Source organism: Miniopterus natalensis, chromosome 15 (genome assembly GCF_054644295.1).
Source record: "Miniopterus natalensis isolate mMinNat1 chromosome 15, mMinNat1.hap1, whole genome shotgun sequence".
In the NCBI taxonomy this organism is placed as follows: Eukaryota; Metazoa; Chordata; class Mammalia; order Chiroptera; family Miniopteridae; genus Miniopterus; species Miniopterus natalensis.
In genome coordinates, this window is record NC_142095.1 from 22,375,441 (window position 1) to 22,395,011 (window position 19,571).

General features: G+C 45.7%; 1 protein-coding gene across 1 annotated transcript in view; it reads left to right on the forward strand.

Annotated features, from left to right (window-relative positions):
- Window positions 1-15,591, forward strand: part of NEK11 (NIMA related kinase 11) — a 132,059-nt gene extending 116,468 nt beyond the window's left edge. Inside the window, exon 16 of the mRNA XM_087824618.1 lies at window positions 15,271-15,591. Coding sequence (XP_087680744.1) covers window positions 15,271-15,553 — 283 coding nt within the window. The 3' untranslated portion in view covers window positions 15,554-15,591. The remainder of the gene's footprint in view (window positions 1-15,270) is intronic.
- The last annotated feature ends 3,980 nt before the right edge of the window (window positions 15,592-19,571 follow it).

Consider the following 19,571-nt stretch of genomic DNA (forward strand, 5'->3'; position numbering starts at 1 on the left):
TTTTAATTTGTCCAATTAGATGAAGAAAGTCAGGATACCACCCGCCCCTTTCAGTTCTCGGCTGTGGTGTGAACCGTCACGTTGGGGCTCCCAGCTCACAGGACCTGAGGACGGAGACAGGCTCCCTCTGACAGTCCAGCATGAAGATACTGGCGAAGAAATAATCTAAACAAATGGTATTTAGTCTCGATACGGTGAGAGAGTCAGGGAGTCGCCGCCGTTTTCCTTAAGCCCTCTGTGTGTAAGGGGCACCGGGGCACATCACCCTTGTGCAACCTGAGTGTGGACAGGAAAGAGCCAGAAGCACCTGGGTGGAGCCAGGTACAGATTAACAGGCAAACCTTAGAAAGATGGGAAGAATGCTAGAGTCATAGAATTTCAGCTCCATTGGAAAGAGAGGGTGTTTTCTGTCTTCCTGTGCCCACGGAAGCCGGGCTGGTCTTTTCTCCATAGTTGTGCATCCTTGTGTCTCTATGTGTCCAAATTTCCTCTTATAGAGACACCAGTCAGACTGGATTAGGGCCCATGCTAAGGGCCTCATTTCAACCTAACGACCTCTTTCAAGGGCCTGTCTCCAACCGGAGTCACATTCAACATATGAATTAGGGGGTGGAGGGGAGGGTACACAAGTCAGCCCCTAACGTCAGGTGTTTTCATTATCTGAGGTGCAAGTACTTCCTAATGGCTTTCCCCCTGGTCCTGAGGGGCAGGTGCAAGTCTCTGGAAGGCGCTTGAATGTGTCAAGATGGTTCCATAAAATGCAGCCCAAAGGACCTCTGACTGTGGAACAGAGACCACGGAGGGAATGTTCTGAGCTGTGATTAGCAAACTTCTTTGCCTCATGTCGCCTGTGACAGATAGTAGCACAAGCCTGACTCATGCTTTTTAGTAATGTTCCTTCTCTCTGTGCCTAGACCCAGGCCCTAGGTGGTGCACAGATCCCACCTGCCAGCAGCACCCCAGTGCCAGCTAACTCTGTCAAATGATTTGAAAATCCAGTTACAATTGATGCATATGAATAGCATATTTTGCTGATCAGAGATCGTCTCTGACACCTGAAAGAAGTTCATTTAATCCATTTACGTCAAATGCACTATTAATAGAATAATATAGAGGGGAAACGAAGATCAGAGAGAAAGTGAGGACGTCCATGTGGGAACATAGTTGCTGTGGCTGAGTGTATAGTTCGGCTGCGAGGTTCCAGGAAACCAAGTCGAAAAGGGAAACATGACACAATCCCTAATAGTCATTATCAAGAATGTGGATGGGTTACCGGTCCCTCAAGGAACACAGCTCCTCACCTGGTGTGTCTTATGTAGAGCATGTGGAGTGAAGTCACAGCCTCCACAATGGTTTTGCAGGAAATGCGGATGTGAATTTCCCACAGGTGGCTGCTTGGGGATAAAAAGCTGTCCTATGATGAACTAAGCCACGTAGTTTTCTGGGGTCTAACTCTATTCAGCGGTGAAACTTGGAATAACTAGAGAATTTCCAATCTATTGGTTTTAATTAGAATTAAATGTTTGCTTCTTGTTTTTAAAATGAAAAGAACGTGACCCTTGAAGAAGGGGTAAGAGCAAAACTGAAGGCAGATTTTGATTTAAATTCTCCGAGGAATAAGTGACAGGGATGCCCTGGGCTGATTTGATGAGTATGTTTTCCTGCTGCTCTGCGTTAATTAGCTCACAGTGTTTGGACGTCCTGCTTTTATGGTCAACTCGTAACCAAGGAGTGTTGGGCACCATCGCTGTTAATGATGTACTGAGGCGAGATCGGGCACGTTCGGGGTGGCATGGAGGGTCCCGGGGAACATGTGCCACGTGAAGTAAGTCAGTCGGACAGAGACAAGCACCACATGATCTCACTCGTGTGTGGAATGTAATGAACACACTGAACCAAGAAGCGGAATAGAGACAGGCTCAGAGAGAGCAGGCCCACAGCCCTAGCGTGTGTGGGGGGGGGGGGGGGCGGGGGGGGAGGGATTGAGCAGAAAAGAAAGAAAAAGGGGAGAAAGCTCATGGGCACAGGCGACAGTGTGGTGATTGGGGGAAGGGTGGGGAGGTGGGAGAGGGTATGGGGGGGATAAATGCTGATGGAGGGAAAAATAAAATAAAGAAAAGCGAGATATACTGAGAAGAGCAGGACGCAGAATAACATCCCTTTGGTAACTCAGTGTGGACCGCATTAGCCTTCGGCCTGGGGCTGGTTTGCCGTGTCCAGGTGGTGGAATCTTATCCCCAGCAGCCAGGAAAGGGCGCAATGGAACATGGAGAGGTGTCTTAACCCAGGGCTGTCCTAAACGATCTCAAGGACTTGTAGAGTGTGATCATCTTTACTTCTGGCACGCAAACAGTTTACAAATGCAGAACATAAGAACAAATTCCGCTGGCCAAATGCGAGGGGACAGGGTGAGAGGGGGTGCGCACCCTTCTCTAAGAATTGGGGACTACCCTCTGGCCCTCTGAGAGCATGGCTTGTCCAGTCTGGCCTGGGCCTTGCTGCTCCTACGGTACACCCTTTGCTGGTAGCCTTCTGCTTGCCCCACTCTATTCCGGGGGGGTGATCTCTCCTCGGTATCAGGGCCCTTTTATAACACGCACCTGAGGATTCTGCAGATTCAGTTCAAGTGCGATCACTGTTGGCTGGTTCTTCTGACTTAGGCCCTCTGTGACATGCTAGGTGCTACTCAATTCCCCCAGAAAGCTTGGAGGAGAGGCCCAGGGAGCAGGGACGCAGACCTTTGAGGAGGGGCCACCACTGGGCTTGTGCTGCTGGTGTCTCCGAGCTTGGAGGAGGGACTCTGGGAGTGGTACCCAGATTTTGGAGAAGAGAGTGCCAGCCACTGGTGCCAGTGCCTCTGAGCTGGAACAATGAGCTGGGCCTGCATGTGGTGGAGAAACCACAAACTGGGTTCAGTTGATGCTGGCGGTGGATGCTGTGTTGTCAGCATGACAGTCACTGGAACTGGAGGGCGAGTCCCTCTTTTCTCCCACAGCTTTCCCATCTCCCTGCAGCGCCCCCTAGTGAAGGCACCTAATAGGGAGCAGCAGGCAAAGCTAAATTAAGGTCCAGCAGAGTCTTGAAGCCAGTGTTACAAGACTGAGCACAGAAGAGTGGGTTTGGAGCTGAGGCAATAGCTCAATACCTGGCACAACTTGCCAGCCCAGGGCACATCAAGGGCATTCTTGGAGCAGACCATGTTTATGTGTTTCCTGCTTCTCCATGAAACTTGAGCAACTCCTTCCACATCTTTAATGGAAAAGAGCCTTGACATTCTGTGGTCCCAGGACAGGCCTCTAGTCTCCCATGTTCATATTTCTTTTAAGTCACCAACACAAAGGAATAAAAAATGTTATGCTTTCTATGTGTGCGTATGTAAAGATAACTCAAAAAGCTGTTTGCTTTCTTTCATGCACCAGCTTAAACAGTAGTTTGGTGGTTATAAACAGAGTTCAAACAGCCCAATTTTTTGAAAAGGGAAAAAAACATTATGCCTCTCTGATTTTCTACTCAAATAGAACTTTTTAATGCAAATAAAGAGATGAATTAAGCATAAAAACAACCTAATTGCTAATCATCATATTTTTAATGATCCCTAATTAGAGCCAAATTTAAAGAGAATAAAAGCATATTAAAAACTTTTCTCATGTATCCTTATTTGTATCTATGACTCATAAAGCAAACCTGCATGTCCCCCGGGGCTTTAGAGGAACACACCATTTTATCCATGTTGAACTTGTTTCTTAAATGCAAACACCTTTCCTAGGTATAGACACAGAGAGTGCATTCAGCAGCTTCATCAGGTGACAGAGTTCTTAAGACCCTGGGCTATTCTGAGTCTTGTCCTTCTGATTATGTTTCGAAGAGGTGAACATGCCTTAGTTTTCTTAGGGCTCCAAGCCTGAGCTCTTGCTTCTACGTTGAGTGTGTGTGTATGTGTGTGTGTGTATTTACTGGTATCTTCATGTCTCTCTCTCCTTAGGCAGGAACTAAGAAAGGGAAAATCTGGATGGCCCAGCATCAAACCCTGTCTGGCTTGGATCAGGGAGGTGAAAAATGTTCCTGTCAACTTCAGCTTGTGAATTCTTTTTTAAAAATATGTCTTTATTGATTTCAGAGAGAGCGAGGGAGATAGAAACATCAATGATGAGAGTCATTGATCGGCTGCCTCCTGCATGCCCCCTGCCGGGGATCAAGCCTGCTACCCGGGCATGTGCCCTGACCCCGGAATAGAACCAGTGACCTTTCGGTGCATGGGACAGTGCCCAACCCACTGAGCCACATGGGCCAGGGCCAGCTTGTGAATTTGTGAAATTTTTAAGTTAGCATTTCTACTTCCCTTAATTTAAAAGGACTGATGGCAAAGAAATCATCCCACAATATTAGGTAGGAAAAGATCCCGGTTCCTAAACATAGATTAACAGTACAGCCTTTGCTGGAAAGTAGCAATGTTCAGGAAACATCTCAGTGGAACATAGGGAAGCTCAATTCTGATGAAGCCACGATGCTGAAACCACTTTCACGCTGGGCCTTTGGGAAACAGTTCTCATTTTGTTTTTCTCGTCTAACATAGAAAATAATGAGGTGAGGCCTCGGTCACACCAGCTGCCGGTTGTTGGCACCCTCAGGACTGAACTTAAGGCAGGCAATTGCCACTTAAACGTAGGACAGTGTTAGCAACATCGGATATTACGTAAATCAAGGATATGTTGGAGGCCTCTGTGTGACAGAAGTTATTACTAAATGATGAAAGTGATGAAAATAATCATTTTTTACTTATAGAGAAACATTTTAATTTGGACATAACATGTAACAATACATCAGGACTAAAAGGAGTGTTCTTGTTTAATGAATCTGCTCTCGTTGTCCTCTGTCATTGCTGTAGCACCATTTTTAAAGTCCAGCAGGTCCTCTTGTCATTGAGGGCCTCTAGCCAGTACATTTCCCACCATGTGTGGGTGACCATACATTTATTGTCCAAACCAGGGTACTTTAAACAGTGGAAAAAGGCAATATTGATGACTGTGTCTCAGTTCAACCAAGACATGGCTGTTCTAATCATGGGCAGTTGGCAACAGGGGACCCAGTGGCAGCCTGACATTGCAAAATGAACCTGTTTAAGAAAAGCTGCACCAGGCAGAATTAAACAGGCCAGGAAGACTTTATTCAAGATTACTGCAATAGGGGAGAGAGATGGATCTCAACTCTGAATACAACAGGGACAGCTGGGGGCAAAGGGCAGAGTGAGGGGGTCAGTGGGTGGGAAATGACGAAGAGGAACTTGATTAGGTATGAAGGGTGGGAGGATTCTTGCTAAGCTGGGTTCTGTAGGTGTTCATTTGCAACCTCAGGAGCTTCCTGAGTGAAACCTGAAACTGGCCCCTGTACACAGAGGGCGAGGAGAGACCAAAGAAAGAGGCAGATTACTCTGGATTGATAGGTGGCAGTTTTGATGAGCAAGGAACTTAGGAAGTTTGTCTTAGCCACCAGATGAGTTTTCCACACCCACCTGCCAAAACTGAAGTTTATATAGAGGCCTTAACTGTGTCCAGTTACATATACCATCCAGATGGTTGCAACACCACCTTACTCTCGCAATGGTGAGCCCTTAAAAACAGCTCCCACTGTGGGAACATTGGAAAGAGAGTACATTTCAAGCACAGGGGAGGGAGTGAGGAGCCTCTGATTGCCTGGGTCCAGTTCTTAGGTCAACTGGCTGTCACATCCCCTTGATCGCCTCCTCCAACGGTAGGCTGACAATAGCAGGAGACAATGCAGACTAGCTGAGAAGAAGACTCGGGGAACAGTTGTGGAAGGTCACCAAATGAAAGGCAGCTTTTAAATTCACTCTTCTCCAAGGAAACCCATCGTTTCCCAATCATAAGCACTCACCCTTGCGCTGAGAAATTCTTTCAAACATATTTATGTTCTAATTTCTTTTCCATTTGTGATTTCATTTTCTTTGTGAATCTAGTTATTCTTGTTGTGTTTGATTAGGAAAGCTATTTTATTTTCTGATCTTTGCCTCTACTCAGCAAAGCTAGGATGAAATTGACTTTTGGGAAATGTAGTTTGAATTGATCAAGGGAAGCACAGCTGTAATTTAGTCAGGAAGGACCTCATCCTGTGGTCCCATGTCATGGTGCACTGCTTAGTGGAGCTTATGTGACAGGAGGAAAAGCAAGGGGATTCATTTCTTTTTTATTTATTTCATATGCATGTCCATCACTGTGGAGGCCCAGTGTCGTAGCCCAGTACTGACTACCAGGCAAGTCCATTTCCCATTTTGAAATGAGTTTCCTTGTCTATAAAATGAATGTGTTTGATCAGATGAATTCCTCAGTACTTTTCAAAAATTCCATGATTCTGATTTTTAATTCATTCTCTCCCTCTCTGGATTGTATTTTCTTATTATAAAATATTCATTTTGAAGCCAGTATAAAGGATCAAATATGCGTGATGGTGGTTCAATCTGAAAATAACGGCTTAATGTAGGACCTGTGTCTGAAAGCTCGGTTTTCCATGCCTATTTATATGTTGTTTAAGATATATGCAAAGATGTGTGCAAAGATATATTGTCCAAGATGTGTGCAAAGAATGTTCACAACAGCTTTTTTAGTAAAAGTGGGTGCAGAATTAGGGGGCATAGAAACAACCTGAAATGTACTGGGCCTGTGCTGTAGGGGGCACCACTCTGTTCATCCGCCAGCCACAGCCCTCCCCATGGAGCAAGAAGTCCGGGGGGCCAAGGGGACTTGCATATCCAGAGCCCGTGTCTCCTAGGCCATGCCCTGGTTACCTGGGACCTGCAGTTCTCTGCCCAAACGACCTCAAGTTCATCTCCAGGCCTCCTCCTCAGGTTCCTCCTCCAGCGAGTGGCCTGAGCTGCCGGTATGCACACCCCTAAGCCTGACGGGGGCCCCGGGGTGGCTATTTCCACATTGCCAAAGGAGCTACTGGCATGGGTAAATCTTGGACACAGGGCTGAGGTAGCAAATGTGTGTGCACAGTGGGAGGGGGGGCCAGGCTGGGAAGAGAGGGGTCGGGCCCACAGTAGGGCTAAGGGTCGAGGGGCCCGCTCACCCAGCCCTGCCTCATTACAGTGCAGAACTCGGCGGAGTCCGAGGAGCCTGTCTGTAAACTGGCCTTCCCGGTGTTTATAAAATTAACTTGTCAAGGTACGAAGTAGATCATATTTTATTTAACAGTTTGTGACCTTGCTTCATAACTTGTAATTATTTAGACAAGTGTGGGCCTCCATTTATACTTGAGCGGCATCCCCGCAATGTTAGAGGGGGAACTAGCTTCCTCTGTGTTGTGGTTCGGTTCGTCCAAAAGGTGGGGGTGTGGTTCACATGACAGGACCTGGTGGTCCACAGGGGCCCACATCCCCAGGAAACATCTTTCCTGCTTCCCCCCTCTACCCAGCAGCCTCTCTCTCTCTCTCTCTCCCTCTCTTTTTCTCTCTCTCTCCCTCCCTCCCTCCCATTTCCCTCTTTTATTTTCTTTGTAGCATTGACAAAAATCTAAAATTATCTTGTTTACTTGTTTAATAATATCTGTCGTCTTCCCATTAAAACTTGAGTTCTGTGAGGTCAGAGGCTTACGGCTGCCTCCCCAGCACTTGGCATGTACTAAGTGCTCACTAAAAATATGCTGAATGAACTACCTGGGTGCTGCTCTTTGCCAGGACTGTGCCGGATGCAAAAATGAGTAAGAAGGGTCCTCTGTCCCCAGGGGCTCCAAGTCGAGGGGTGGAGCAGAACAGAAAAACAAAGGTCCTTTGCTTTCAGTCACATATTCCTTACATGGTTAATTAATCCCGAAACAAAAATATGTATGCAGCCACTACTGGGCAACTTTTCCTGGGCGGAGAAATGGTTTGCAAGCATATCAGCTCCAAGGCAAGGGAGAGAGGCTTTTCTGTTAGTTCTTCTACAACCTGATGACCCATCAGACTGGTGGAAACTCTCTCCTTTTTGTCTCCCACAAGAGAAACTGCCTGTTGTTTGAGGGAGATCCAGGGGCCAGTGTAGCTGGAATGAAGAGTGAGGGGAGGGAGGGAGGAGAGGCGTTTGGAGAGACACTGGAAGATTGTCCAGGATATTGTAGACCAGTGGAAGGGCCTTGATTTCACTCTGAATGAGATGGGGAGGCCCGTCGAGGGCTTTGAGCAGAGGAGTGAAGGGATCTGGCTCACTCTGGTTACTGAGTTGACAATAGACTGAGGAGAGTGAGGGTAGAAGCGGGAGATCTGCTGGGAGGCGATTGCAGCAGTCGGGCAAGAGAGCATGTCCCCTGGACCGGGACGGTCGTGGTGGAAATGATGAGAATGTTGGGATCCTGGGTGCATTTTGAAAATGGAGCTGATAGCGTTTACTAACTGGTCTGATTACAAGAGACGCTGGACTACTGGAGCGTGAGGACAGAAGGGAGTCGAGGAGGGCTCAAAGGTTTTTGGCCCGAGCGATTTGGAAGGCCGGCAGTGACGTGACCAGAAGCGGGGAAAGCTGCACCATTAGGATATTTTGGAGGGAAGATCAGAAATCCAACTGGGCGTGATAACGATAAAGCATTTAAGTGGAGATATCAGGTAGGTAGAATGCTCAGGGCATTCTGTCCTGAGCCCCTGGAAACTTACTTCAAAGCTGCTCCTTTCCCTGAGACACCCCTTGTTTCTTACAGTGCCCTGGGAGCAAAGCTCAGGGAAGAGTCAGGAGCGAGGCGCCCGAAAGCAACACCGGCAGCACTGTCAGTGCCGGGGCATTTTATGGACTCAGGAAAAGGGAGAAGCCTCTTGGTCTGGTTAGGTGGGGTTCCCTAGTGATGCTCCAAGATAATGCTCCAAGGAGGCTCTACTCCTGGGGTAGCCAGAGGGTGGTGCTGGTGACTCCCATTAGCAAGGGCAACGCAAACTGAGGGTCTTTCTACAAAATAACTTGCTGAATGAAACCTTTGAAAGCGTCAAGGTCATAGAAGGAGACTAAAGAGACATGACAAATAAATGCAACACAGGATTATGTTGACCTGGATCCCTTTGTTACAAGGGGCGTTATTGGACAACTGGGGAAAATGAATGTCTTAGAGAATTGGGTGACAGTAATGTATCCGTGTTCATTTCCTGATTTTGATGGCTATTTTGTGGCTACGTAAGAGAGTGTCTTTATTTGTAGAAAATATTAAAGTACGGGGGGCAACGGGTATCAGGTCATCAACTTATTCTCAAAAGGGTCAGGGGGAAAAAATAGTTCTTTGTGCTCTAACTGTAATGCTTCTCTAAGTGTGAGATTATTTCAAAATGAAAATAGTATTTAAAGTGTGAGACATTTTTCTATGACATCCTTATAGACCTAAGGAGACGCAGTCCTCATCTTTAGAGCCCTAAGGGAGATAGAGGGCAGTCAATAACTGATGGGCAGATAAATATATGTGATCAAATATATTGTTTGCAAATAAAAAGTAAACCTGAAAAGATATCAGTAAAGGAGTTTGGAGGATGAGAGACTGAGTTTGGAGGAAATAGGCAGGGGAGAGAGGAAGTGCTCTCTTGTGGTTTAACGGAGTTTTCAGCCGGGGAGCCAGCCAAACACTTGTTGGGGATTTGCTCCAGGCAGCTGGAGCCTCTTCAGCACCCCGGGGAGGCTTCCTCCGGCTCCTGTGGGTGCCATTGGTCTGGGCAGGATGGGATCCAGCCCAAAAAGCACTGGCCCGTAAATGAAGCACCCGCGCTAAGATGGCATTCAGCATCCCTTAAACACATGGAAGACTTTAGAACAGAAGAATAAAGTTGATTAAGGATTTGGAGCATAGGAAGAGATAGATGAAAAGGAAAACAGAAGTTCTCTGCATTTGAAAATGTCAGTTCTTTTGACTTGCGATACCCACCTAACTGAAGGGGTGGTCCCTGCCCCTTCCTCATCTCCTCCCCTCCCTCCCTTTGAAAAAGCACTTACAACCCTTATTTAATTTGGTGAGCACAGGGAGCACCCCCCTCTCTTCTCAGATCTTAGCTAACAGCAAGAGAGTCCCCTTAAATAGAATTGCCTATTTTAGGATTCCTAAAATACTCATTGCCGAATTATTGCTGCAAGTTTTCCAACTGTCAGAATAAATTTACACTGCAGCACTGCAGTGCTAGGACGCTATCACTTTTCTCTGGCTTAAAATGAGCCTGTTCATAGCATGCCTGATTTCTTCATTGACCCACACTTTACTTGGAATAGATAAATTTAAAAACACAGTAACGTTTAATCCATATTCTTGTTACAGATTCCCATCAATTGTACTGTGGTCTGATAACTGGGTTTTGTATAAGATAAATTATTGTTGAGAAATGTGTTGAGACTTGAATGGATGTCTGGTATGTGGTCAGTTTTTGTAAATGTTAGGAGAGAATGTGGGTCCTCTGATCACCAGGGAGGGAGAGGCTCCTGTATATGTCTATTAAGTTTAGCTTTTTAAGTGTATTCAGATTTTCTATATTACTACTAATTTTTCAGATATTCATCTACCCACAGCAGAGCAAGTATTGAAATCCTACAGTATGAGGACACACCTGACAATTTCTCCCGCTAGTCCTTTATTTGTTTTGATTGTACTTTATTAGATGCATGTTAGCTTTGAATTTTTATTTCTTCCTGGTGACTTGAACTGTTTTTATTATTCTAGTGGCATTCTTTATCCTAATACCACTTCTTTTCTTATCTATTTTGTCTCATATCAATATAGCTACCCCCAGATTTCTTTTGTTTATTGTTTGTCTGGCACATCTTTTGTTTGTTTCTTTACTCTCAACCATTCAGTGCCCAGTGTTTTAGGCGTGTCTCTTGTAAACAGTATCTAGCTGGCTTTTGTTTTTAATCAGTGAGTTTATTTATCTACATTTACTGACTGTGAACAATGGAGGGCTTTTAGGTCAAGAGCAAAATAACCCTTTCAGGAGTGGTTAGCTTTAGCAGGGTTCCCAACATCGGTAAGACTCAGGATTCTGCTGCCCGGGTGGACAGAGCAGAGGCCAGCACCATGTACAGAAAGGGGCCCAACAGTCACAGGGCCCATCTGGGGCTGCCCCATGTTGTCCCAGCGCCCACAGAGATCTGTAGATAGCGCAGTTCTGTGGAAAGATCTGTTCTGTCTTTGCCCAGCAGGTTCACAGGCAGCCGTTTGAAATACTGGGCACAGAGAGAAGGGGTAGAGATTCCTCCCTTAGTAAAGATTCCTGTTGCCTGTTAGCACCAAATGATCGTTAAGACAGCCGAATTAAGGGAAAATACAGTGCGCTATTCTATTCCTGCAGTGGCTCGTGCATATTTGATGTGCAGGGATTTCTCATATTCGATAAAATCATTTTCAAGGTTTTTTTTAAACTGTGCCTGAAGACTAATCTATGTGTTCTCTTAATGCTTTCTGCTAAACTAGATTTTCATAATTATTTCTACAAAATGACTTTTTTTGTTTTACTCCCACTGTGCCGCTGGCCTTCCTGTGTCATTTGTTTTCTAAATTCAGCCAGAAAAGATAAAAATATTTAAAACAGTTTCTTATCCAGAGATAGAACTAAAAAATTGCTTGATGCTTCCAGTTAAACCAAAATAGGATAACTGTGCAATTCACCAGTGGGAAGCAACAGTAATGCGCGTGATAGTAAAACAGAGGCTATTAAGTTTTACTTAAGTGCCTGGTAGGTGACAGGTACTCTGCTGAGGTGTGTGTGTGTGTGTGTGTGTGTGTGTGTGTGTAATCTCCACTTCAGTATGAAAATTTAAGGCTCAGAGAGGTTAAATAGTTGACCCAAGATCACACAGCCAGTGAAAGGTTGAGTCAAGACTCAATGTGGGTCTCTCTGAATCCATCATGGTGAAAACAATGCACCTTGGCCTGAAACTGCTGGAATCCATATCCTGGCGCCACCATTTAAAAACTATGTGGCAATGAACAAGTTATTTTTTTATTTTTTGTTTTTTGATTTTCTAGTTTTATTGGGATATATTTGCTATACATCACTGTATAAGTTTAAGGTATACAGCATGATGGTTTGATTTACATATATTGTGAAATGAGTATCACAGTAGGGTTAGTGAACATCCATCATCTCAATATAGATACAATGAAAAGAAAAGCAATTCTCCTTGCGATGCGAAATCTTAGGATCTACTATCTTAACAACTCTTCTTTTTTATGCTGATTTTCCAGTTTGTTTATTTGAAAAAAATACCGTCAGATGATGGCAGTTATGATTTTTAAAAAGTTTTCTTTCATTTTTTTTAATTTAAATTTTTATTTTTTTCAATTACAGGTGACATTCAATAATATGTTTGTTTCAGGTATACAGCATAGCGATTTGGGCAAGTTACTTAATACGCTCTTATAGCTCAGTTTTCTCATCTGTAATATAGGAGTAACAATATCTATTCATAGGGTAGTTAGGAGGATTTAATGGGATGATATGAAATGTCCAAAGTGGAGTCTGGCACTTAGAGAAAGCTCAGAAACTCTCAGTTATTGTGGCTTTAGGGACGTGCTGGGCTTCTCTGTCACCAGCCGATAGCACTGGTCGGGTCCTAAGGCTTCTTTAGTGTGCCGTTCATCTGGCTCTTCCCGCTTCATGGCCTCACTCGCCTGCTGGACGGGCTCCCTGGCCTCCCAGTGCCCCCCCTGCTACCGCCTCCAGGCTTCCCTCCAGCCAGCCACTATGGCCCAAATTCTGTGGTGCCTCCTACCCCTCCAGAGGGCATTCTCGGACTTTCCCACCCTGAGCTTGCACAGCACTTCATGTTTTTCTCACGATACTTCTTGGCTGTGCTGGTCATCCCTTTGTTCTGTAAATATTTCCCGAGCACCTTCTGCATGCCTGGTCCTGTTCTAGTCACCCGGCCCCTTCCTCATGGAACTTGTATGCTTATTAGGGGAGTGGGAGAGACAAACAAACATCCACAAAAAAAGAAGAAGGAAAATACCAGAGTTATAAGGGCTGTGCAGATAGTTAAGGCGGTGTCACTGAGATGACTGGGAATGTGAGGCCTCCTGGCACAATCGCTTGGCAGAAGGTGGGAACCCCATTCAAGCTGGATGGTGTGGGGCCCGGGGGCTGCGGCCTCTCCAGCACTCCAAGTTCCAATTCCTTGTGTTTCAGTTTAAGCTTCATCACCAACTAGCTGTGTGAGTTTTTAAAAGTCAACCTACTTATCTGTAAAATTAAGATAAATGTTCAATGAATTGCCTAGTTCTCCAGGACCATTTGAGATAATGAACATAAAAGCATTTTGCAAACTCTAAAATCCTATAAAAATGTTAAAGTTTAAAATGTATATAGCTTGCATTATAATTTCTAGCCTCTAAACGACAGCAGGATCAGTTACTTTTCTTTTTATTTGCCACAATACCTTAGATCCTGTGTTCTAGAAATTACAAGGTTGAATAGTACTGCACAATGAAAGTTTATAAAATGTATGAGAGCCCAGCGTGCGTGGCTCAGTGGTCGAGCATTGACCTAGGATCCAGGAGATCGCAGTTCGATTCCCGGTCAGGGCACATGCCGGGGTTTTGGGCTCAATCCCCAGTCGGGGGCATACAGGAGGCAGCCGATCAATGACTCTCTCATCATTGATGTTTCTATTTATCTCTTTCTTTCCCTCTCCCTTCCTCTCTCTGAAATCAATATAAGATATATTTAAAATATATATATATTAGTGCTGCAGTATTATTGTCAACATTACCATCATTACTGCCTAGCAGTAATGCTAAAAATAAAACAACCCCAAACCCTAAAAAACCTAATCTTTCTTTTCACCAAATCCATTGAAATGAAGAATAGAGAAGCATTTTTCCCCCAAGGTTAAAGTCATACAAATACTTATACCCTTTTGACCTAATAATTTCATTCTCACACAATTTTTTATGTTTTAATCAAGCTCAACATATATACAGAAAAGTGCAGAAATCATAAGTGCAAACATGAATTTTCACAGTGAGCACACGTAATTAGCCCCACTCTTAGAAAGGAGGCCAGATTATACTCCCCAAAATGAAAAAGCTGTTTCTGAAGACGGTCACACGGTGCCACAGGGACAAAGCTAAATGTTCGGTGGGGGAAAGTTGAGGTCAGTGTTGGCACATAAATTTGGAACTGTATTCCAAAATTCATAAAACTCAAATGCCCTTGAGTCAGGCAGGCGGAGGAAATATGAGAAGCAGCCTAGTATATGATTATAACGAAAAAGGGAGGTGAGCAAAGGGCAGTGAAACAATGGAGCGGGCGGAGTGCAGGCCCTACCCAGAGACTTTTACATTAAAATGCTCAAAAATAACAATAAACCAGAAGAAAAGAAAGCTTGATGTTGATCAAACGCAACATGTCATGGGCCAAGTGTTTCCCATAGGCCCTTAGTTTGTGACCTTAGCTAGAGACAGAGGAAAATAGACGCAAAATATAAACGCACTGAGCATGGCAGTGTGGCTGCAACAGTGCACAGCTGTGGCCACGGGCGGGCAAGGGCTGGAGGCAAGTACAGAGAAATGAATGCCGGCCTTGGGGGGAACTCGATCAGATCACCTTACCTCCTTAGGCCTCAGTTTCTTCTTCTGTAAAATAAGGGTTTAAAAACAAACAACAGCCCTCCCAGAGCTGTTGTCAAGGTTCAGTGCATAGAAAGGTGCCTAAAGTTAATAGGACAGTGTTTCCCTCTCATTATTTATTCTCAGTGTTATTATTCCTCTGATTCCATATCCCACCATTCTTCTCCCCCCTTTCCCGACTCCAGCCACACCAGCTTTCTCCTTGTTTCTCTGACATGTTTGAACCTCAGGCCCAGGTCTCTCTCCCCCTACCGCTGGCCTCACCTCCTGTGGTGTCTGCTCAGAGGACACCTGGTCAGAGAGGATCACCCTGCCCCTCACGGTCCCCCACCCCTCACCCTACTTTACATGGCACTCAGCATGCAGTGCCTGCCCTTTTATTATGAATATATCTTTAATTCATCTCTTTAGTCTCTACTCTGGAAGGCGAGCTCCATGAAGGTAGGCAGTTGGCCCCACTTGTTTAATGCTGTATCTCAGAGCCTAGAAGGGCCCCCGGCACATACCAAACACTCAGGAAATATTTGCTGAATATTGTGGAATATTCCAGCTACAGACCTCACATGTTATTTTTTCCACTTTTTTCTGAATCCCAGGGCTGCAATGTGATTTGTGTAATCAATAATTTAAAAATACATTTCTTGCAGGTGATCTCAATGGCTAACTCCCCTGAATCTTTCCTCCTTTGCCTGGCAGGTCGGCCATGGAGAAGCTGGGAGCAGAAGTATTCGAGGAGGTCTATACTTACCTCAAGAGAGCCAGGCGGCAGAAAGCTGGCGAAGCGGAGGTCAGGGCGACTCTAGAAAAAGTGGTGCCTCGTGTCAGTGACTGTTTTGAAGTCGACCAGCTCCTCTACTTTGAGGAGCAGTTGCTGCTCACAGTGGGAGAAGGGCCCACACTTCAGAACCATCATAAGCAACTGTCAGAAGCAAGCAAATTCAAGGGGACCAATTTCTGTGAAAATCCGTTCAACACCTGAGCAGGACTGTCTCGTGGGAGACGGGTACATAGCTGGAGCTCCCATCTTTGCTTTTAATTCCTTAGCAGAAGGGAGGTAGAGAGCAGCAGATAGACATGTCCGCCTGTACTCGGAGTCCTGGGCCAGTCAGTGCTGTTTGGTCTAGACTCCCAGATAAACATATGGATCAAGGTTGGCTTCCTGGAAAGCATTCCCGCAAGCATGTCCTCAGGGCTTCCCCTGGGGTTGGACCCCCCCCCCAGCATTTCCACTAAGAGGACAACCTGGTGCCTCCGCCTTGGTCTCTATGGACTATGGCCAGCCTGCCCTTGAAGGTTGTTGGACACTGGCCTCTGACACACTGAGCGGCTGCCCAGGAGTTGGACGCACCTGTCTCAGGTGACCTGTTTTGGGTCCATTTTTGTCCTTCCATAACTGAGGAGCAAGAAGTGCCTGTGTATAAGGACCTGGGTAAAGAATCTAATAAGTATTCTCTCTTGTGATTTATTCTTAATAAATAGATTTTCCATTAAAATAAATCACCTATTTTAGCTTTTCTTTAGAAGTATCTTGTTGAATGTAACGCAGCCATCTAATGATAATTGTTACTTAGAACAGGTAGCATTTGGCTTATTAGGAGCCTATTATATACCAGTACTGTGCTCACTACTATAAAGACCTATTGGATCTTTTCACCAAGAAGAGAGGGAGGGAGGGAGGGAGGGAAAGATTACCCCGTTTTACAGGATGCTCAAGTTAGGTAACCTGCTTAGTCACACAGCTACGAGAAGGTGAGCTGGGATTGCACCCCAGGTCGGTCTGATTCCAGGACCCATGCTTTTAACCACTATGATTGTGGGTTTTCAACTGGGAACATATACACATTTAAAGATACTGTTCAGGGAACAATGCCCTGGGTTTAAGAACATATTATAGGGGCGAAAAGACTTCCTCTACCCTCTTAGGTTCTGTGGCTGAGGCCTACAAATTAAACTTAGAAAAGACAGATTAACAGGAGAAAACACATACAGATCTTATTTAACATTAATATTTTCATATGGCATAGGGGGCTTTCTAGAAAGAAGTGAAAACCCCAAGGAAGTGGTGAAGCCTGAGAGCTTATATTGACAAGAGAAAAATAAATCTGTGGAGAAATGACGAGACAAAGAAAAGGCATTTGAACTCCTAAGGAAATGGAATTATGGGAAAGTGGTTCAGAAATATATGGGGGAAGCTAATGGAAGAGAAGGGTTATTTTAATAGGTTTGTTTGTGCAAATCTATCTCGGAGCCAATACCCCGTCACCAGTGATGAGAATGTTCTCTCCCTGGTCCAGGGAGGGCACTTTTCTCTTGGGAAATTTATGCTTTTAAGTAGAGAGGGGGAAGGCTGAGAGCTCTTCCAACGTCTGCTTTTCTTATTTGCTTTCAGCTCAAAACAAACCTTAGGGCAGAGTGTCGCATTTTGGCATATTCCGACCCCTGCAACGTCTAGAAGACAGGTGCAGGTTGCAAACAACGGGTCCTCCTGGGATTTGTGCTGTCCGCCATCAGATGAGGCTTAAAAGAAAGGCGAGCTGAGAAGAAACCCCGCTTTGGCTCACAGCTCCACGCCTTGGCAAAGAAACCCGGCCCTGTTCTCCTTTCCCTTGGCCCACGGGAGCCGCGGCACAAGGTTTGAGAAGACTCCGGGAAGACACCTCTCCCGTGCTCCGGGGGACAGAGCTTTCTCCCTCGGGCCTACTCCGTGGGGATGTCGACTCCAGCGTGGGCTGAAATAATTCTGTCGTTTCCCACCCACCCCTGGAGATTTATTTCTTCCCAATACTCTCAGGGCGGCTTTCCTTCGCCTTCTAGATTGCAGGCTCTTCCTCCTGGGTCTTCAAAGGCCTGGCATCGTTCGCCTTCTCTGTGCAGATTCTGAGCAGGCTGTTTCCACCTTCCTGTCACTCCCTCCCCGTTGGTAATGTGCTTCTTTGTTGGTCCCTCGCAGTCCTAGCCTAGGTGTGCATGCCCCTTTTATTGCTTCAGCCTTTTCGTAGAGGTCTCTGGTTTCTCCCCTTGTTCTAGTCTATCTCCTTACATTGAATTAGGAGATTCATTGAATTCTGTCGAATTGGGAAAGATCGGCACGAGCAAAGACTAGAGGCCAAGGCTGAGGCCATGCACACGCTCGTATTACCAATAACTATGGACGGAGGCCAAAGCCGGACCGTGAAGAAGGCCGACGGGAAAGAGACGTTCTCGTCTGAAATATGCTGTGGGAGGAGAGCTCCCTGGGTACCCTGGGCGCCCCAGAGATGGATGAGCGGGGGGCCCTGGAGCAAAGTAAGCCTGAAACATCGCTGGGGTAAAGATGAAAAAACCAAAGTTATTTTCCTTCAGGCACATCATGAGAAGGCAGGGTTCTTTGGAAAAAATAATAATGCTGGGAGAAATAGAGAACAGCAGAAAGAGGAAGATGAACTATGAGATGGATGGACTCCACCAAAGAAGCCACAGGCGTGAGTCTGCAGGAGCTGAGCAGGGCCGCTGAGGACAGGACACTGTGGACGTCACTCACTCACAGGGTCGCCAGGCGTCGGAGCCAACCCTACAGCATGTAACACACACAGCAGTGCGGGTGTTAATCGCTAACCAACTGCAAGGCGATGAGTGGAGACTGGCTGAGGAATTGGGGAAGTAGGAAAGTGCTTGTTATGAAACAGTCACAGGTATGGGGAAATAAAGGGACCCTGCTAGCTTGCTGCTTTGTAAAAAATAGATATATTTCACAAATGCCAATTGACCTTTCTACTTTCTATTTATGCCGAGGAAATGCCACCAGCTGTTTTGGGTGATGCAGAGATAAGACGCACAAAGGACCGTGGTGGAAGTTAATTATTTAGTGTATTTGGACTGAGGCTGGAGTGGAAGCTCTAGGTCTATTAAACAAGTCCAGCCATCACCGTGGGCCCGAGATAAAGGAGGCTGACAAATTAAACAGTAGCTCAAGGGGAAAACATACCCACTCCTCTTTCAGGATGATGGGATTGCTAACTACTGTGTCAGAAGGGGGTGGGATCAGGAGCGAAAAAGAAAAAAGGCAAAGAGAAGTGTGTGTGTGTGCGCGCGCGTGTGCGTGAAAGAATGTTTTTAAATGATCTGACACAGCCTATGTAAGGGAAAAAGAATTGAACTTAATATCAAATGGCGTGGATTTTAGACCCACTCTTGCCACTTACTGTGTGACCCAGGGCAAGTCATTTTCTCTGAGTCTCAGCTTCCTGCCTCTGTCTGAAGATTACTGTAAAGAATAAGGTAATGTAATAGGTTGAATCACGTGACATTGCCTGTGGGGTTCGCTGAAATGTGGGAAATGCTTTAAGATGTCCTCAGCTTTGGAGGAGAAATTATTCTTAATTTTATGGTCAGGCCACCTGATCTCCCATCATTGGAGATTCTTCTCTGAAGGATCTTTAGGCTTCTAAGGTTCTACCACTACAATGCACACACACCCCAAAAGTACACACCTTCAGCCACCTTCAGCTAGCACTTGATTAAAGATCACTGACAGTCAGCTGAGAGCTGCAAGGGCCACAAAGAGCAGCAGTGAAAAGGCAGTGAGTGGTCTCAGGCCTGGGCCCCCTGCACACAATGACCTTCCCACTCCACTAACCTGCCTGTGTGACCCCGGAGAAGGCGACAACACCACTACCCTTAGGACACTCAGTTCCTCCATAACTACAGAAGGAAGTTCAGAAATTTGGTCCGACAAGTACACATTATAAAATAACATACTCATAAATATTCACGAGGAGCACCAGGGTCATTGACACGTATGCGGAATTGAGAGCTTGACTCCAACAGGGATAGTTTCAAAGCAGATGTGTAGGGTTCTTTTGATAGACAATCTTTCAGCAGCTAGAAATTGTTTTCTTTCCAAAATATTGTGGCTTCGGCCTGATTTGAAAGATTGCATTTTTGGTCCCAATTCACCCCTCTCTGGACCCCTGACTCCTCCCTTGTAACTTCCTAGCTCTTCCCACCCCCAGAGAGTA